We start from the raw sequence: 20784 nt of genomic DNA, 5'->3' as shown, positions 1-20784 counted from the left end.
CTGTGCTATATACTATGTGGCTGCTATATACATACATATTCTAGAATTCCCGATGCGTTAGAATCGGGCCACCATCTAGTTTAATATATAAATATGTATAATAAAATTTGTATTTTTTTCACTAAGAAATCCCCTTACTCTTTGAGATCTCTAGCTGATATGCTGACTTTGGAAATGGTGTCATGATATAGTTAGATGTTGTTTTACCACAGAGATCTAAGTTCTCGCGTTTCTGGCACAAATGTGCATGTGTCTGCACAAACGGTTAGAAACTGACTCCATGAGGATGGTCTGAGTGCCCGACACCCAAAGATGGGGGTTGTGCTCACAGTCCAACACCATGCAGGACGCTTGGCATTTGCCACAGAACACCAGGATGGGCAAATTCGCCACTGGGGCCCAGTGCTGTTCACAGATGAAAGCAGGTTCACACTGAGCACATGTGACAGACGTAACAGAGTCTGGAGATGCCGTGGAGAGCGATCTGTTGCCTGCAACATCCTTCAGCATGACCGGTTTGGCAGTGGGTCAGTAATGGTGTGGGGTGGCATTTCTTTGGAGGGTCGCACAGCCCTCCATGTGCTCACCAGAGGTAGCCTGACTGCCATTAGGTACCGAGGTGAGATCCTCAGACCCCTTGTGAGACTATATGCTGGTGCGGTTGGCCCTGGGTTCCTCCTAATGCAGGACAATGCCAGACCTCATGTGGCTGGAGAGTGTCAGCAGTTCCTGCAAGATGAAGGCATTGAAGCTATGGACTTCCCCAGACCTGAATCCGATTGAACACATCTGGGACATCGTGTCTCGCCCCATCCACCAATATCACATTGCACCACAGACTGTCCAGGAGTTGGCGGATGCTTTAGTCCAGGTCTGGGAGGAGATCCCTCAGGAGACCATCCGCCGCCTCATCAGGAGCATGCCCAGGCGTTGTAGGGAGGTCATACAGGCACGTGGAGGCCACACACACACATTTCCTTGTCTTGAGGCATTGCCACTGAAGTTGGATGAGCCTGTAACTTCATTTTCCACTTTGATTTTGAGCATCATTCCAACACCAGATCTCCGTGGGATATTATTTGTGATTTATGTTGATCATTTTTAGGTTTTATTGTGCTCAACACATTCCACTGTGTAATGAATAAAGATTTACAACTGGAATATTTCATTCAGTGATATCTAGGATGTGGGATTTTAGTGTTCCCTTTATTTTTTTTGAGCAGTGTATATATTCCATGGGTTTGGATCAGAGGTGTATATACACCATACGCGTCAATCAATTATGTAATTGTCCCAACGAGTGGAAGCGGCGGAATTGCGTCTCCTTGACAAACTGGTGGCAGCTGTATGTAGGTAGAGAACGGTGGAGAGAGAGGGGTGGCAGCTGTGGGATCTGCGCGACCCCCACAGATGTCATCCTTGACAATTATGCTTAGTAAAACACTAGTTGTGTCCAAATATTAGTCCACAAAATGTACATTGTAATGTACAGAAAGAAACACAAAATAAATACACAGTGCATGTTGACAAAGTAACTACTTTTTCTTTTAATGTAAAAAATATTTAAGAAACAGAAAGTACTATCATTCACATTGCATTATTTTTCCCCCTTTTCTGTGAAGCTTTAGGGACCATCTAAGAGGTAGAAACAGAAACTCAAAGTTCATCATGTGGTATGTGCACGGCGTGGTCACACAAATCTGTAGAGGAAAAGAAAGTGACAATTATTCATCAGGTACGGTGCTGTAAAACACGCTCCCAACAAAAGACCTAACAATACCCATTTAATGAGCACCAATACATCTTTATGACATGGGGCTGTGTCTTTACAGCCCTGTATAATAATAACTCCTGCACATGTGGTCTCATGCCGCCCTTGGCAGGTTTTCGACTGCATAATTACAGCCTAAATTGTGCTTTAAAGAGTTAAAGACATGGGTATACAGATGAAATTGATACTGTCACGCCGATAACGGCGATAAAGGCAGGACGGCGTACTGGGACCCGCACCTGTCCCTGCCACTATAATGGGGCCCTGGCTTTCCCTTATTTCAGGGGTACCTATGATGGTTAGGAGGCCTGAGCCACCAGCGTATCCCTGTCTCCTGTGCAGGACCTATCAGTGGCCCCCTCTCCCCCCCAGGGAGGTGGACTGCACCAGTGTATAAATACAACAATAAACAGGGTATACAGACAAGGTAACTAAAAGTCTCAAACTCACCAAATGCTCACACAACCACAGAGGAAACACAGAGATGGGAAGAGAAGGAAAAAACTAGGAAGGAAAACAGGTTTAACATGCAACCAAAACAGCAGACACCAATCTCTGTAAATAAACCTCCAAGCTCCAACACTACGCTCCTTCAACCTCCAAGCCAGGCAGCAGAACTGATCACTGACAATAGATGTAGTCAAGGTTGGGTCTATATAGAGTAGGAGATTACAAAATCCACTTCAGCTGAGAGACCCAGCTCACAGCAACTCGGCAACAAGGTTAACTCCTGCACTGCTGGCACAAAGCAGCCAGGTCAGAATACAGGAGAGGAGCTTCTGTTCACCGTGTGTGAACGAGGCCCAGAGCGCTGCGGTTCTCTGGAACCTCTGTGTTGCGGTAGCCCCGTGACAGATACCTTTGGTGAAGAAATCCGCTTTGGGGTTGTTTAATCAACATTTGAAGTTTCCTAGTAATGAGATTTGGGTGCACGGGGTCAGGACTGTACACGGGGTCTTCTGCTCCTGCCCCTCCGCCTGCCTCCTATGTTGCCATGACAGGTCACTGCATTTTCAGTGATCTACCTCCTATCTGAAATTTTTTTACTAGCGCCATCATTGCCACGGATGGAGTGTGCACAGATAGGTTTTCCAGCTGGTGTTCAATACAATGGTGCTAGGGGCTGCACATGTGCAGACTGAGATTTCATCTCAATAATATCTCTAAATGGCTTTTGTCACATTAGACAGCCATCGATCAGTCTTTTCCAATAGAAAAGCAGTTTTCCCATGTCAGGTTTTCAACTGGACAAGATGGATGGACAGGTCAGGTCACATGGTCCTTCACCGCCATCCATTGTACAGACTGGAGACCTGTGCTGTCTGTGAGGAAAGCTGCACTAACAAGAGCAGGAGGAGAACCTATGCAACGTGCCACAAAATCATGTCCTCAACACACCTGTTAAAATAAGGATATTGTGGCTGACCCTTTTTCTGCAGCCAGGACTAGACAGTGTAACACAGCAGCTATAGGAGTCAAACGATGCAACATCTTTAATGAAATCCAATTACCAAAATTATTTTTAGTCCCAACTGCATGCATTTAAGAAAGAAACAAAATTGTCCCCTTTAAAAGTCACCGACCACCAAATGTGTAAGTGGGTATGGACCATCACCCCCTTAGTTAAGCTGGTTCCCCAAGGGAGGTGTCTGATGGCAACTTACTTTCCACTCCCCGATGAACATACATGTCCCTTTGGCGGTGGGTGTATGTGTATAGGGGAGGGGAGGTTACTGTCAGTAGTAGTAGCTCCTTAAGCATGGAGCTTTCCAAAGTGTATTGTTACCCTAACAACAGCCCTTGTCAAATCAACAATGAACAACGATCATAGAATGGTATTGTATTGTTTACCCTCCAAATATAAAGCACAAAAGTGTTTACAGAGGCTTGTGTGTGGCTTGAAGCAGAATGCCATAATGAAGATGCAGACTTCATAGGTTTTACCTTGCAGACACCAAGTTAAAGTCTAAAAACAGCAACTGACCTTGAGAACATAATCTCTAACATGCTAGAAGTCATAATTTTTATTAGGTTATGGATTTATTGTTTTTAGGGTCATTCCATATCAAGTGATCCAAATATGAATATTTTTTTTTTACCTGACGTCTTTAGATTTTTTGTTTTTATGAAGTACAACTTTAGTTAATTACAAATTAAAAGTTTAGAATTTTTTTCTTCATCAGTTAATTTTTTACAGATTTTTAAAGTTTTGAAAAAGTGCAGATTTTGGCCTGGTATGGCTTTACATTTTTTATCATATCTCGGGATAAAGAGGTGGGAGTGGCATCATTTTTCTCAGAACGGTATCGGCTTTCATTTGATATGTCACTAGACTATGTTTCTTGATATTTTGTTTTGGAGAAATCAAATTCAAAATTTTGATGAGCAATTGTGAAAAAAAACGTATGTTTTAAAATTGTGAAATATAATCAAGAACAATGTGTTCTTGATTATATTTGTACAGGGACTCAACTTGGGACCTGTCAAATTTGTATTTTTTTTAAGCCTTGCATCATCTGATTTTATGTTTGTGTGAGTTTCTTCCCTTTTTCTTTTCAAATTACAACTTATTGAATTCAACATTTATATGCAACAATAAAGAAACACAAAAAAAACAAATACCGAAGTGCCAGAATAAATCCATCTTAATCATCATAACACAACTTGCTCAGCATTTTCAACCTGAATTCATTGAACAAGCCAAAAGAAAAAAGGGGATCATATCCTCAAGTGTGATTTTCCAAATACAGTCTCATCCTAATTATATGTTAAAAACAAGATTAAAAGAACCAATATTTTTACCACCTATTTATACTTGTAACAATTTTTTTTCTATTATATCACTAAACATGTCATTTATGAAGTGTTTAAGAAGAATTGTACAGTAGTTAAATCCTCGTTTTATAAAATATGAACTAATCAATTAATAGTAGGTTTTTACACTGGCCTTTTATCATCAATGTGTCCCTTCTAGTGGGTGAAATGTCATCGTGTCCATAAGCGCTTACTAGCAATGTCTGGTTTTCTTGGATACACAAAGGACCAGAAGCTGCAGAAAAGTCCTTTCTACGTCTTAATTTTCACAATCTTTGGAGAGTCCAGTAGCCGCCACCAGCGCCAATCATATTCACAGGTCACATAACCAGTTATGCCATCCATTGCCAATCTTGTGCCGCCTTCTACCACCTCATGGACTTCACAGTCTTTGCTGAATGAAGAAATCCTTGTTTTTATTTCTGTTTCCCTACATGGGATGACAATCCGGTATTGCAGAGTCCCTGTGATGGGTTCTGCTTCCTGTAACTGATGTTTTCACAATCTCTCCTCCTCTTCGTAGTCCTGGTTTGTACAATACATGAACTGGATGTTAAGAATATTTTTTTCCCTCCATTTGAGGAGTTGCCTGGGTGTTAAGATTTGGTGTGAATGTGGCCTCTGGAGGCTGGAGCTGCCAGCCGGTCATCTGCTCTGCAGTCACCGTCTACCCCTGGTCATTCTCAGCCCTAACAAAGCTTTCTCCTCTGTCCTCTCCTGCTTCTAAGCTGTAACAGAATAAAATAATACAGTAATATCTAAAAATCCTGGATTATTGGGTAAATATAGACCCCACACTGTTAGACCACAGGCTGAACAGATCTGAATGCAAGATTTTCGAATTGACACTGTAATAGTTTTATTTTTTAAAATATGATCCCATCAAGATCCCATCTTGTATTTTGGTACAGATGTGGATAGGAGCATAGCAGGCACATGTGCCGTTTTAGAAATTTTTAAATTAAACGTTTTTTTCTGAAATGCGTTTTAAAGTTTTGCGCTTGCGTTCGCATAGGTAAAATATAATCAAAGATACTCTTGTGACATATCTGGTGAAAGCCTGTACAGTTCTGAGTACAATGGTGTTTATTTTGTTTCTCTATCTTTTTTCTAGCCTGAGTTATGGGGAGAAATATAAAGGCAGGCAACACCGAAATTCACACTTTTTCCAAACTTTGAAAATGAATAAAAAAAAAAATCTAGAAATTTTTTTTTTCTTCACATTTTGCATTCTCTGGCACACTATTACCAAATAACACACTCTCAAAAGAATTAAAAATACAGTGGTAAAAATCATTGGTTCACTTGACACGGAATGACCCTTTACTCACTAAAGTGTCACGGGGATACCGCAACAGAGGAGCCAGAAGACCGCAGCGTCTGATTGTCCTACTCCTGTGCTGAAAAGAAGCACTTCACCTTCTTTTTAAATGGAGTTTATTTCGTTTGGCATTACAGGGGTTAATGTGCCATGCTGGGAGCTCTGGGAGTCTGGGCTCTCAGCTGTGCACTGTTAGCCACTATATCAGGGGTGGGGAACCTCAGGCCCCAGGGCCATTTACGGCCCTCGATGACCTTCTATCAGGCCCCCGGGCAGATTCTCAGGGACCGCATTCTTGGGCAGGGAGGTGTATTTTGATTACAACCAGCTCATTAATTTTTTCTTGCTCTGTTAGCACACACACAGTGTTCACCACTGAACACTGAAGGGCATGCAATGAAAGATTACGTCCTGAAACCAGTGCCACAGTCATGATGCACTTTGTGGGTGGAATTTGTACGGCCCCCGAAAGATGGTATGAATATTCAAATGGCCCTTTTCACAAAAAAAAAAAAAGATTTTCCACCCCTGCCCTATATAATCTGGGTCCTGACTGACAGACATCGTCAAAGGATAGCTTAGGCTACGTTCACACTAGCGTTGTGCGCCGCTGCGTCGGCGACGCGACGCACAACGCACCGAAAAACGCGTGCAAACGCACGCAAAAACGCTGCAAGGTTCCTTTTTTCGACGCGTGCGTCGTTTTTTGACGAAAATCGGACGCAAGAAAAATGCAACTTGTTGAGTTTTCTTGGTCCGACGCTAGCGTCAAAAAAGACGCACGTGTCGGAAAACGCAACAAGCAAAAACGCATGCATCCCCCATGTTAAACATAGGGGCGCATGACGCGTGCGTCGCCGCTGCGTCGCCCGACGCTAGCGCGACGCACACTAGCCGAACGCTAGTGTGAACGTAGCCATATGCTGCATGGCTTGTAGGAGAGGTGTTTGGTGGTTATATGAGAAGGTGTATGGTTTATCAGTGACTGTTGCTTGGGTTTGTAAGTGTGCTAATTCCCTTTCCTTCTCCTCCTTTGTTTTTCCCCCCATCTTCCACTCCCCGATGCATTCCTCTGTTATATGTGAGTGAATATTTGTATGCTTGGTATTTTCTATTTCCCTTGTTCGTGTTGCCTTGTTAGCCTAGTTGGTGTACTGCGGTGCACGGCAACGCCCCTCTTCCCTGGGTGGGGGAAGGGTACAGACAGAGAGCAAATATAGGAGATGAGGCAAGGCACATTGCCTGGCATCTTCACCTTCACAAGCGACCCACGGAATAGGGCAAGCTAGGACGCTCCCTAGTGTAAGGGACAGGGAAGAAGCCCCTGGTCCCAGGTCACCCAACAACCGAGTAGTAACATTAAGTTTATTTAAAAAGGACCAAAATACAGGATTAATTATGGAACAAAATTGTACAGCTATTGGGTATTTACATCTAAAATGACATTCTTGTAACGACCCTTTATTTTGCTCCTTTATAGATGGGAAATAATTTTAAATCTAACTAGATGGGTATTTCCTGAAGGAACTACAGATAGTGCTTTGGAATGGTGCCCAGGCTGCCCTTGCAAGACTTTCACACTTGGGTGCCCCCCAGGCGCTGGTTTGGTGGGTGGGGCCACTTGGGGCCCGATTTGGTGGGCGGGGCCACTCAGGGCCCGAATTGGTGGGCGGGGCAATAATAATAAGACTACAGATAGTGCTTTGGAATTGTGCTGTGCTGTCACTTTCACAGCTGGTAGTATATGGCAAAACCTGTGTCCTGGTGGGGTCATGTAGAGTTCGTAGGCGTTGGCATAGTAACTGGGTCTGACTGCGCATATCAATGAGCTAATCAGCCAGGTGGCAGTTGGCAGTTATTTTCAAATTGCCTCAGAAATCAGGCCAATATAATCCTATGGGAAAATTTCCCTATTGAAATACATTGAGACAATGAATTCCAATGAGGGGAAAAAAAATTTCAAACGCAAATTGCGCCAAAACTACAAATCCGATCGACACGAAAAATACTTAGCACATCTCTCGTGGACGCTGGCTTCGAAATGACACCTCACTGGAGTCTGTGAGTGCAGCGGTTCGGGCTGCATTAATTGCGGACTGAATAATAATAAGAAGTTAACCACGTTCGGATTACAACATAGTGCTTTGTGCCAAAGCACTAGAAATATAGGATTACACAGTAATGCCAATTGCCACACAATGTAGTTTCAGGATTGTTCTTCCACTGACCACCATGTGGGGCAGAGTTTCAGCTGAACGGCCAGAAGCATCTTGTAGTTTCAGCTTAATTACCAAGCGTCTATTACCTTGTCCTAGAGAATAAATTACCTGTTCGTTTACTGCAGAGTTTGTCCTTTACATTTTCTTTTTCATGAGAGAAGAATTCTATTAGCTCATCCTCGTATTCCTCAACTATGCGTTCACACTGCAAGGAGAACAAGAAACATTTTCATGAATTTTGTTTTGTAGAAATTCTAATAACAACAGATGAGAATCACACAGTCACACATAAAGCTAGAAGCAAACAGATTGCACCCACTGTATATATCAGTTAGGTAAGTTCACACTAGGTGTTTTTTCAGCATATTTTTCTGCAGCAAAACCTGATGTCTTGGCAGGAAAGAAGCACCAGAAAAAAAGCATGTTTTCCTTGTTTTTATCTTGCATTTTTGCGGCAGTTTTGGCATGCTGGATTTGTCTCTTGTGTATGCTGATAAAGTTTAGTGTTGAAAAAAAAGTCCTATTCCAAAGAATCAGGTTTTGGCACAAAAAGCGCAGCAAAACTCGATACCTGCATTTTTTGGTGTGTTGTTTCACCACCCATTCATTTCAATGGGTGAAAAACACTTAAAAAATGCTGAAAAAAGTGACATGCTCTATTGTGCAAAAAAACATGCAAAGCACAGAATTCGGATCATAAAAAAACTAAGCTGTTTGCATGAGATTTCAGAAATCTCAGACTATGCTGGTACTGTAAAATATAGCCGAAAATTTGTTTTAAAAAACGCATCGAGAAACGCTTGAAAAAACGTGTGAACTTAGCCTTATGGTTTAGGCCGGGCTCACCATTTCCAGCTTTGTGGAGTTCTGACTTCATACATGTTACAACAAGGCAGTGAGCGCCATTCTAAGCAATTTCTTAAATGCACTTAACATAAAAAATGATGCAAAACAACAGTCTTTATTAGAAATATTCTTCCATTTTGGAGTCTCAGTTCCTATACAGATCTATGTGTCTCCTTTGCCAAGTACTACATACAAACCTTGTGTCATCTGGTTGTGCAGTCATCCTTTTCCATACAGTTAAAGAAGCACTCCTCCTCCCATCAAAGTGTTTGTTCTCTTAATACATTGCAATCATTCTTATATAGCACTATGTACTTGCAATTGCTGATTTTGCCTTTCTATCCAGCTAATTCTTCTCTTTCCTCTGCTCTATGTAGAAACAGGAAGTTGCTTGTTCCTGCATTTAGCATTCCCCCTCTTCATTTCCTGACGCAGCTGCTCTCTCCTCCCCACTGCCAGGCACTTTTGCAGTGACTGATGAGTCATACACAGAAAAATTACCTCTGGTTTCTATATAGAGCTTAGAAAGATTCAGCTAGCCTGTTTTTAATCATGTGATGTCATAGACCTAATGGAAAAGAGAAGAATTAGCTGGGTAGAAAGGTAAAATGAGCAGTTGTAAGTACATAGTGCAATATAATATGACTGCAATATATTAAGAGAATAAACATTTTGATGTGAGCGCTGAGGATGTTTTTTGGTCAAAACCGCCATATTTTTTGGATTAGAAGACGCACGTTTTCCTCACTAAATTTTGGGGCAAACAGATGGCACGTCTTAAAATCCGAATGTAGCCTGTCTGCGGTGGAGCGGGTTCCGAGGATTGCTGCAATAGGAAGCTAGCGGCAAGAGGGGGTGTTTGGCGATGCGGGGCTCCGCCGACATTTTGTGAAAGCCCGGAGCCCCCACAATTCACATGGTTTTCAATGCGGTGGATTTTGGAACAATAGTTCTGGAGGTGGTGCATGCGCAGATTGACATCCTGGGTCAAGTTCCCATCAACATAGTGATTTCCCCTGGACACACACAGCTACACACAGTATAATCTGATAGATAATTATTTTTAGAGAATTACTCTCTCAAATTTCAGACAATGTGTGTAGAAAGAGAACTGTACGGGAGCACAGTAGAAGTTTGCCAGTTACTGTTTATCAAGTCATGTGTCCATTGAAAGCACCTTCTAATAAACTCTGGTAATAAGTCACCTCTCTAAATACTAAGTTACATAAAAGAATTCAACAAGCAGAATACCGTTACTATTAAAGGGATTGTCCACTACTAGGACAACCCCTTCTTAAACTAAATGTTTAGCCCCGATAAAATAATAAACCCTATACTCACATCACCTGGCGCCATTTCTGCACTCGCGCTCCCAGGGCTGTGAGGTGGTATTGCGACACCGGCGTCCAATGAGCGCTGGCATCACTGTCCCCGCCTTCAGACAAACTGAACATGAAGAGGAAGTTCGAAATCAGCTGCAGCCTTGACTTCCTCTTCATGTTCAGTTTGTCTGAAGGAGGAGACAGTGACGCCAGCGCTGATTGGGCACCAGCATCACGTCACAACACCGCATCACAGCCCCCGGGAGAGCGAGTGCCAACAACGCAAAAACGACGCCAGCACAGGAGGGGAGTATAGGCTATATTATTCTATCGGGGCCAAACACTTAGTTTAAGAAGGGGTTCTCCTAGTAGTGGACAACCCCTTCAATAAAAACGGATTGAAAAAGGTTTAAAAATTAAAAAAAAAAATAAAATTGAGAAGATATTTTCTGAATTCAAGGTTAACATGTAAGATTTCATAATATAGGGTTCATATTTCAAACCACAAAGGAATACATCAATGACACTGATATAAAATAGATATATCAACTTCACTTTTCTCTAATGAAGCAAGAAGAATATTTTATGCACAATAACCCTTTCATGACATAACTTTTTTTTGCTATACCATTGTTTCCTGCCATCTTTCAAAAGCCATAACTTTTTATGTTACTTCCTGCTGGATACAGCCATATATGAGAGCTTGTCTTATGCCAGACAAATTGTAGTTGTGAATGCCACCATTCACTTTACTATATAATGCAGTGAAAAACAAGAAAAAAAGTAGGCTGAAATGATGAGAAAAAAACAAAACAAAAAAACAACCAGGGATTTATGTGTACTCATTGGGAGACACAGGATGGTGGGTGTATGCTGCTGCCACTAAGAGGCTGACAATAAGTGAATATAGAAAAATTATCTCCTCTACAGTATACACCACCCACTGGCTCCGGATAGAACCAGTTCAGTGACAAAGCAGTAGGAGATCATAAACATGAAATAAAGATACACGTCAACAAAAGAACAAGCAAAAACCCGTCAGGTTAACAAGGTGGGTGCTGTGTCCCCCAATGAGTAGATCGGAGAAAAGGATTTTACGGCGAGTACACAAAAATCCCTGTTTCTCTTTCGCCTCATTGGGGAACACAGGACCATGGGACGTCCTAAAGCAGTGCCTGGGTGGGAAACATCATAACAGATCAAACCCCACATACCAGCTGACAAGAGGAGCGCTACTGCCACCTGCAGATGCCCAGGCCCGGAAGCCTGAGTGTGGATATTGTAGGACTTCGAGAAGGTGTGCAGACCGGACCAAGTCACAGCCTTGCAGACCTGTTCCGCCGACACTTGGCGCCAAGTGGCCCACACAAAAATTTCATTTTGTATTTGGAGGAGACCAGGCCCCTGACCCATTCATCGAGAATGACAGCCAGGCTTGACAAAGCAAAAGTAGGCGACATCCTACATTGCTGGTGTCAACCAGATAATCTACTGTGGACTTTGAGGCAGGTAATCCCTTCTTGTGACTCTTAGGAAGCACAAATAAGGTGCCCGACTTAAGGAGGGATGCTGTCCGCAAGACGTACCTTCTGAGAGCCCTCACCCCATCCAGAGTGTGAAGAGCCCTCTCAATACAATGTACCGGTGTTGGGCAAAACAAGGGCAGAACAATGTCCCTCGTTAAGGTGGAAAGAAGAGACGACTGATCAAGACAGACGGGGACGGCCTGAGAACCACCTAGGCCTGGTGAAAAATTAGGAAAGGGGCTCAATAGGATGAGGCGTTTAACTCCAAGAACCTCCTGATTGACGTCACCGCAACAAGAAAAACGACTTTCCAAGAAAAGGTCAGCGGGATGTACTGCAATGGTTTGAAGAGAGTGTCCTGAAGAACACCCAGGACCAGGTTAAGGTCCCAAATATCCACGGCATAGGGGGGAACCACTTGAGACCCCCTGAATGAAAGTCCTTATTTGCAGATTGGAAGCAATCCTGCCCCGAACAAAACCAGTAGGGCCGAGATCTGACCTTTGAGGAAGCCAAGTGCCAGGCCTGAACCCAGACCGGTCTGGAGGAACTCCAAAATGGAAGGATTGGAGAAGACAAGAGGGGTACATCCCCAGCCTCTGCACCGTGCAACAAAAGTTTTCCAGGTGCCGTGATAGGTGCGTACTGACACAGGCTTCCAGATGCTAATCATGGTACAAACCACCTGTTGGAAGAACCCAGACTGGGATAGGACCCCGAATTCAACGGCTAAGCTGTTAAACACAGGGCCCCTGAGTTCTGGTGGCAAATCGGGCCCTAGGAGAGCAGATCTGGTCGATCCGGCAGTCGCCAGGGGACGTCGCCAACGAAGTGCACTAACTTAGCGTGCCACACCCGGTGTGGCCAATACAGAGCGACTAGGATCCCTGGGACCCCTTCCGCCTTGACCTTCCTGATGATCCACAGAAGTAACGGGAGCGGGGGAAACACGTACGGAAGACAAAACTGACGCCACAGAAGAACCAGTGCATCCGCTCCAATGGATTCTAGATCTATAGACCGAGCTATGTACTCGGGTACCTTGGCGTATAAACTGGAAGCCATCATATTGCCGTCGGGGGTCCCTCAGCGATGACAGATCCGTTGTTAGACCTCCGGATGAAGCGCCCACTCTCCCGAGGAGAGACCCTGTCAGCTGAGGAAGTCTGTCGCCTAGTTTCCCCACACCCGGGATGTGAACTGCTGGGATGACCGAATGCTGATCAGCGCCCCTGGGCAGTGTGGTGATGAAAGACCGCTCCCCAGCCGAGAAGACTGGCGTTGATAATTACCACCAGCCATTGAACCGGGAGAAGGGATTTCCCCTGGTTGAGAGAAGATCTGAACATCCACCCCTGGGCCCCTGCTTGACTCGGGGGGATAAACGGCCCAGCCGGTCAAGAGGATATGGAGCTAAGCATCCTGAATGTCGATGGATGCTAGTAACTCCCCCTTCTCCATCGAGGTGATGACCGAATGGAGGGACTCCATCTTGAAGTGCCGGATCTTGGCAAACTTGTTTAGAAGTTTCAGGTCCAGGATAGGACGTACCATTCCGGCTTTCTTTGGAACCACAAATAGGTTCGAGTAGAACCCCTCGAACCTCTCGTTTTCTGGAACAGGAATAATAATCCTGTGGTGGCATAGCGAATCGAAGACTCGGCAAAAGGATCGTGCCCATGCTCTGTTTTGGGGGGGATGAGAGGGGAAGAACCTTTCTGGAAGACTAGAAGAAAATTCGAGAATGACAGAGCCAGGCGTGATGAAACCAAAGTAGTCGATGGCCTACTAGCTTGTGTCGACCGGAAAATGCCACGAATCATTGCGCTGAAATTCTATGGGACTTAAGAGTTCTAGATCTGGCTGTTTGGGACGGCTCTTTCACGACTGGTTGGGTATATATGAAACCTAGAGGCCCCTGTCCCTACTCGGAGAGTGTCAAGATCAGGAAGAAGTGGTCGTAGTGGACCAGCCCGGATTGTGCGAAAGGACCAGAAATAAGTCTGTTGCTGATGCCGAAATGGCCGCCTGGTCTATTGCTGGGGAAGTAATCTACTTTTCCCACCTGTTGCGTCAGAGATAAGCTGATCCAGCTTCTCTCCAACAAACGACCAGTCTGGTAAGGCGGAGACGTCAAGGACCTTTTTAGAAGCAGAGTCCACTCGCCATTCCCTGAGCCACAATGTCTAATGGAAATGTTGTGTGCAGCTGCAATAGCGGCCCCGTTAGCTGCTTCCAGGGAAGCGTGCACCAAATAATCCCCGGCTAGGGAGATCTAGTTTGCCAGGTCCGCTGCCTCCAGGGGAATGTCACTATCCTGAATGGTTCTGGACAGAGTATCAGCCCAAGAGACCACAGCCTTAGCTATCCACGTTGCGGCGAAAGAGGGAGAGAAAGCTGCATCTGACGCTCCAAAAACTGAACGGGCCAGAGTTTCTAACTGACGGTCCGTGTGATCTTTAATGGAAGAACCATTTGGCCAGGATAGGAGGGTTTTGGTGGACAGATGTGATACCGGAGGATACACTGACCCTTCCTTCCATAGATCCGAAGAAAATAGATATCTCGCTTTAATCGGTTTCTCCATGTGAAGCATTTTTCCAGTCACTCCCTTTGCCACCGGACCATGTCCTGAAATTCATGATGGTTAGAGAAAACCTTATGAGATCGTCTGGTCCGCATGAAGGACACCGCGTCCACTGGGGCAGAATTAGAGTCCAATCTTCAAAGTCTGTTTGACGGCCTCAATGAGGCTATCCACTGTCACTTGATAATCCGGGGAATCTAGGTCAATTGGTATATCAGTCCTGGTTACTACTTTTGAACCCTGGGTTAGGCTAATGATTGGGAGCAAACTTATTCGACAGTATTCTCTGTATTTGTAGTATAGATTGGAGGTAAAAACAAACAAAAAAAAACCCAGAAGGTCACTCTATACAAACAATGATTTTTACTCTTGCTTGAAAAAAAAAATATTCTCAGTAGCACATCATCTACTATATAATTGTCTAAGGTCCACCTTCCGTCTTTCTGTCTGTCTGTCTTTCTGTCTGTAACGGAAATCCCAAGTCGCTGATTTAACACGACCAATCAGTGACGGGCACAGCAAAATGGCCGCTCCATACTCCCTTCCAGTCAGCGCTCACACAGGGTTAATGGCAGCGTTAGCGGACCGCATTATGCCGCGGTGTAACGCACTCCGTTAACGCTGCTATTAACTCTGTGTGACCAACTTTTTTACTATTGATGCTGCCTATGCAGCCTCAATAGTAAAAAGATCTAATGTTAAAAATAATAAAAAAAGTAAAAAAATAGTTATATACTCACCGTCCGTTGGCCCCTCGGATCCAGAACAAACCTTTCCAGCTCCTCGCAACGCTCCGGTGACCGCTCCATGCATTGCGATCTTGCGAAATGATGACGTAGCGGTCTCGCGAGACCACTACTTCATCATCTCGCGAGACAACAATGCACTCTTGGGACCGGAGCACGCGAGGAAGGTGAGTATATAACTATTTTTATTTTAATTTTTTTTTTTTTTAACAGGGATATGATGCCCACATTGCTATACACTACGTGGGCTGTGCTATACACTACGTGGGCTGTGCTATACACTACGTGGGCTGTGCTATACACTGCGTGGGCTGTGCTATACACTGCGTGGGCTGTGTTATACACTACGTGGGCTGTGTTATACACTACGTGGGCTGTGTTATACACTGCGTGCGTGGGCTGTGTTATACACTGCGTGCGTGGGCTGTGTTATACACTGCGTGCGTGGGCTGTGTTATACACTGCGTGCGTGGGCTGTGTTATACACTGCGTGCGTGGGCTGTGTTATACACTGCGTGCGTGGGCTGTGTTATACACTGCGTGCGTGGGCTGTGTTATACACTGCGTGCGTGGGCTGTGTTATACACTGCGTGCGTGGGCTGTGTTATACACTGCGTGCGTGGGCTGTTATATACTACGTGGCTGTGTTATATGCTATGTAGGCTGTAATACACTCCGTAGGCTGTTATATACTACATGGCTGTGCTATATACAACGTGGACTGTGCTATATACTATGTGGCTGTGCTATATACTACGTGGCTGTGCTATGTGCTACGTGGGCTGCTGTATACTATGTGGCTGTGCTATATACTATGTGGCCGGCCACGAACAATCCGCAACAGGCGCAGTACGGCCGCGAATTGGCGTGGGATTTGAACCACGCTTCGCTTATTGGTCGCGGTTGGCCGAATCCTGTGTATTCAATGTATTATTCTAAAATCTTCATAAATAAACTACATACATATTCTAGAATACCCGATGCGTTAGAATCAGGCTACCATCTAGTCTAGTATATATAGCACAGCCCACGCAGTATATAGCAGCCACGTAGTATATAACACTGCCCACGCAGTATATAGCAGCCACGTAGTATTTAACACTGCCCGCGCAGTATATAACAGTGGCCACGTAATATATAGCACAGCCCACGCAGTACATAACACAGCCCACATAGTATATAACACTGCCTATGTAGTATATAGCAGCCATGCGGTATCTAACACAGCCCACGTAGTATACAGCAGTATGGGCACCATATCCCTGTTAAAAAATAATTAAAATAATAAATAGTTATATACTCACCCCTGGGATCCACCGAAGCTCCGGCGATATGCACGCGGCTGCCGCCATCTTCCGTTCCCAGGATGCATTGCAAAATTACCCAGATGACTTAGCGGTCTTGCGAGACAGCTAAGTCTTCTGGGTAATTTCGCAATGCATCGCCCGGAACAAAAGATGGCGGCAGGCGCATGTGGCTCGGCGGACTACGGAGGGCGAGAATAGCAGGCTTTCTGTTTTTTTATTATTTTTAACATAACATTTTTTTACTATTGATGCCGCATAGGCAGCATCAATAGCAAAAAGTTGGGGACACACAGGGTTAATAGCAGCGGTTACGGAGTGCGTTACCCGCGGCATAACGCGGTCCATTACCGCCGTCATTAACCCTGTGTGAGCGGTGACTGGAGGGGAGTATGCGGGCGCGGGGCACTGACTGCGGGCAGTAAGGAGCGGCCATTTTCTTCCGGACTGTGCCCGTCGCTGATTGGTCGTGGCTGTTTTGCCGCGACCAATGAATATCCGTGACAGAAAGACAGACAGAAGGACAGACAGAAAGATGGAAGTGACCCATAGACAATTATATACTACGTGGGCTGTGCTATACACTACGTGGGCTGTGCTATACACTACGTGGGCTGTGTTATTCACTACGTGGGCTGTGTTATTCACTACGTGGGCTGTGTTATTCACTACGTGGGCTGTGTTATTCACTACGTGGGCTGTGTTATTCACTACGTGGGCTGTGTTATTCACTACGTGGGCTGTGTTATTCACTACGTGGCTGTGTTATATGCTATGTGGGCTGTTATTCACTCCGTGGGCTGTGTTATATACTACGTGGCTGTGCTATATACTCCGTGGGCTGTGCTATATACTCCGTGGGCTGTGCTATATACTACGTGGCTGTGCTATATAATACGTGGCTGTGCTATATAATACGTGGCTGTGCCATATACTACGTGGGCTGTGCTATATACTACGAGGCCGGCCGCGAACAATCAGCGACAGGCGCAGTCTGGCCGCAAACTGGCGCGGGATTTGAACCACGCTTCGCTAATTGGTCGCGGTTGGCCGAATCCTGTGTATTCAATGCATTATTCTAAAATCTTCATAAATAAAGTACGGTATTCTAATTTGGGAAAAATTTTAAGTATGGGTTTACAGTGGCGGCCATTAAACAAGCGCCAATCAACTGCTGTTTAATTGCCTGTTTAGATGAAACTTCCTATGCTTAGACTGCCATTGTTGTCGCTAGCACATGTTCTGTTTATACAGAACTAGATGGTAGCCCGATTCTAACGCATCGGGTATTCTAGAATATGTATGTAGTTTATTTATGAAGATTTTAGAATAATGCATTGAATACAAAAGGATTTGGCCAACTGCGACCAATTAGCGAAGCGTGTTTCAAATCCCGCGCCAATTCGCGGCCGGACTGCGCCTGTTGCCGATTGTTCGTAATTGGAAGAATTACTCGTTTTTGTGTCTTTGGATATAAAGATGGATTTTGGACTTACAGTTAGGGCCAGAAATATTTGGACAGTGACACAAGTTTTGTTATTTTAGCTGTTTACAAAAACATGTTCAGAAATACAATTACCGTATATATATATAATATGGGCTGAAAGTGCACACTCCCAGCTGCAATATGATAGTTTCCACATCCAAATCGGAGAAAGGGTTTAGGAATCATAGCTCTGTAATGCATAGCGTCCACTTTTTTCAAGGGACCAAAAGTAATTGGACAATGGACTCTAAGGGCTGCAATTAACTCTGAAGGTGTCTCCCTCGTTAACCTGTAATCAATGAAGTAGTTAAAAGGTCAGGGGTGGATTCCAGGTGTGTGGTTTTGCATTTGGAAGCTGTTGCTGTGAGCAGACAACATGCGGTCAAAGGAACTCTCAATTGAGGTGAAGCAGAACATCCTGAGGCTGAAAAAAAAGAAAAAATCCATCAGAGAGATAGCAGACATGCTTGGAGTAGCAAAATCAACAGTTGGGTACATTCTGAGAAAAAAGGAATTGACTGGTGAGCTTGGGAACTCAAAAAGGCCTGGGCGTCCACGGATGACAACAGTGGTGGATGATCGCCGCATACTTAATTTGGTGAAGAAGAACCCGTTCACAACATCAACTGAAGTCCAGAACACTCTCAGTGAAGTAGGTGTATCTGTCTCTAAGTCAACAGTAAAGAGAAGACTCCATGACAGTAAATAGAAAGGGTTCACATCTAGATGCAAACCATTCATCAATACCAAAAATAGACAGGCCAGAGTTAAATTTGCAGAAAAACACCTCAAGAAGCCAGCTCAGTTCTGGAAAAGTATTCTATGGACAGATGAGACAAGGATCAACCTGTACCAGAATGATGGGAAGTTTGGAGAAGAAAGGGAACGGCACATGGTCCAAGGCACACCACATCCTCTGTAAAACATGGTGGAGGCAACGTGATGGCATGGGCATGCATGGCTTTCAATGGCACTGGGTCACTTGTGTTTATTGATGACATAAGAGCAGACAAGAGTAGCCGGATGAATTCTGAAGTGTACCGGGATATACTTTCAGCCCAGATTCAGCCAAATGCTGCAAAGTTGATTGGACGGCGCTTCATAGTACAGATGGACAATGACCCCAAGCATACAGCCAAAGCTACCCAGGAGTTCATGAGTGCCAAAAAGTGGAACATTCTGCAATGGCCAAGTCAATCTCCAGATCTAAACCCAATTGAGCATGCATTTCACTTGCTCAAATCCAGACTTAAGACGGAAAGACCCACAAACAAGCAAGACCTGAAGGCTGCGGCTGTAAAGGCCTGGCAAAGCATTAAGAAGGAGGAAACCCAGCGTTTGGTGATGTCCATGGGTTCCAGACTTAAGGCAGTGATTGTCTCCAAAGGATTTGCAACAAAATATTGAAAATAAAAATATTTTGTTTGGGTTATGTTTATTTGTCCAATTACTTTTGACCTCCTAAAATGTGGAGTGTTTGTAAAGAAATGTGTACAATTCCTACATTTTCTATCAGATATTTTTGTTCAACCCTTCAAATTAAACGTTACAATCTGCACTTGAATTCTGTTGTAGAGGTTTCATTTCAAATCCAATGTGGTGGCATGCAGAGCCCAACTCGCGAAAATTGTGTCACTCTCCAAATATTTCTGGCCCTAACTGTACGTGCTTTTATTGAAGATGGAATAAAAGGTATTTTTTATGGACATCACCCACGCTGGACTTCTGCTTCATCTTCATACTACTTGCAGCACTGCATGATCTGCGCGCTGGGACTCAGAGAAGGTGAGCTGATCTTTGTTGCTTTTTCTTTTCTGTTTTTTGAGGTTCTCCTAGCAAATAGTCAGTGAGAAATGAACTGCACAAGGATGCCATCAGTGTGCCAATTGAGTTTGCTCATAGCGAGTAGGATTTGTCTCTAATTAAAAATGAACGTGTCCCTCTCTATAGACTACAATGGTCATTCTATCTGCTTCAACCTCAAAAAATCTCCATTAGTTTTTTTTAGCACAAGAAAAATTGATGATCCAAAAATGGTAAAAGTTGACAGACTGACCAAACACTGATGAAAATCTTGTCCAGAGCAGTAATAGAATTTGGATATATATATATATATATATACATATACCGTATATATATATATATATATGCATATATATATATATATATATATATATATATATATATTATTATTATGACACAGGAAGGGAGTTACGGGTCCCTGCCCTTTCAGCGGTTAGTGATGTGAAACAGGAATGTTTTTGTGTTTCCAGCACACTAGGTGCTGAGAGGCCAAGTATAGATTTCAGTGGGCTGGTTTTAGGCGAGTTGGGTGCTCACCGTACCCCTTTCCCTGCAGGTATTTGAGGAGCTGCAGTGATGTCATGATCACGTGACTAATACATGTGATATATACCTCGACCTGTGATTTTGTCTGTGTGGTGTATTGGTGGAGAGGTGGAACTTACCTGCAGTGAAGCCATGTGTCAGACCAGTGGCGTAACTACAAAGTTATGGGCCCCGGTGCGAACTTTCAAATGGGGCCCTCCACCATGCCAAAATATTTTCCACCCAAATTCACATTTTCCCTATTAATATTGCACACTATAGCTTTATTGCAAAGTTGTATAGTGTGACCTCAGTTGCATAACTATCCAGGGCCCCATCCTGGTATATATCTGTCCCCCGTACTGCCATTGTTATGTAATGTATAAAAGAAAATAAACCATTATACTCATCAGGGGCTAACATAGAAGTCATGGGGATCCATATGAGAAGTACGTATAATGCACCCCCATAGTACTCCTTATAGTATAATACACTCCCCATAGTCCCCCATATA

At 44.1% G+C, this 20784-nt stretch overlaps 1 protein-coding gene across 4 annotated transcripts in view; it reads right to left on the bottom strand.

Annotated features, from left to right (window-relative positions):
* Positions 1 to 1517: 1517 nt before the first annotated feature.
* CNPY2 (canopy FGF signaling regulator 2) overlaps positions 1518 to 20784 on the bottom strand; it is a 56122-nt gene continuing 36855 nt past the window's right edge. For all 4 annotated transcript variants that reach the window (XM_069758383.1, XM_069758382.1, XM_069758380.1 and 1 more), the window contains 2 exons: positions 8234 to 8330; positions 1518 to 1700 (listed from right to left, as the gene is read on the bottom strand). In XM_069758383.1, coding sequence (XP_069614484.1) covers positions 1657 to 1700; positions 8234 to 8330 — 141 coding nt within the window. In that variant the 3' untranslated portion in view covers positions 1518 to 1656. The remainder of the gene's footprint in view (positions 1701 to 8233; positions 8331 to 20784) is intronic.

The sequence above is a fragment of the Ranitomeya imitator genome, chromosome 3 (assembly GCF_032444005.1).
Source record: "Ranitomeya imitator isolate aRanImi1 chromosome 3, aRanImi1.pri, whole genome shotgun sequence".
Classification (NCBI taxonomy): Eukaryota; Metazoa; Chordata; class Amphibia; order Anura; family Dendrobatidae; genus Ranitomeya; species Ranitomeya imitator.
The sequence above is the reverse complement of the archived record's forward strand: the minus strand, read 5'-3'. Positions and strand labels throughout refer to the sequence as shown.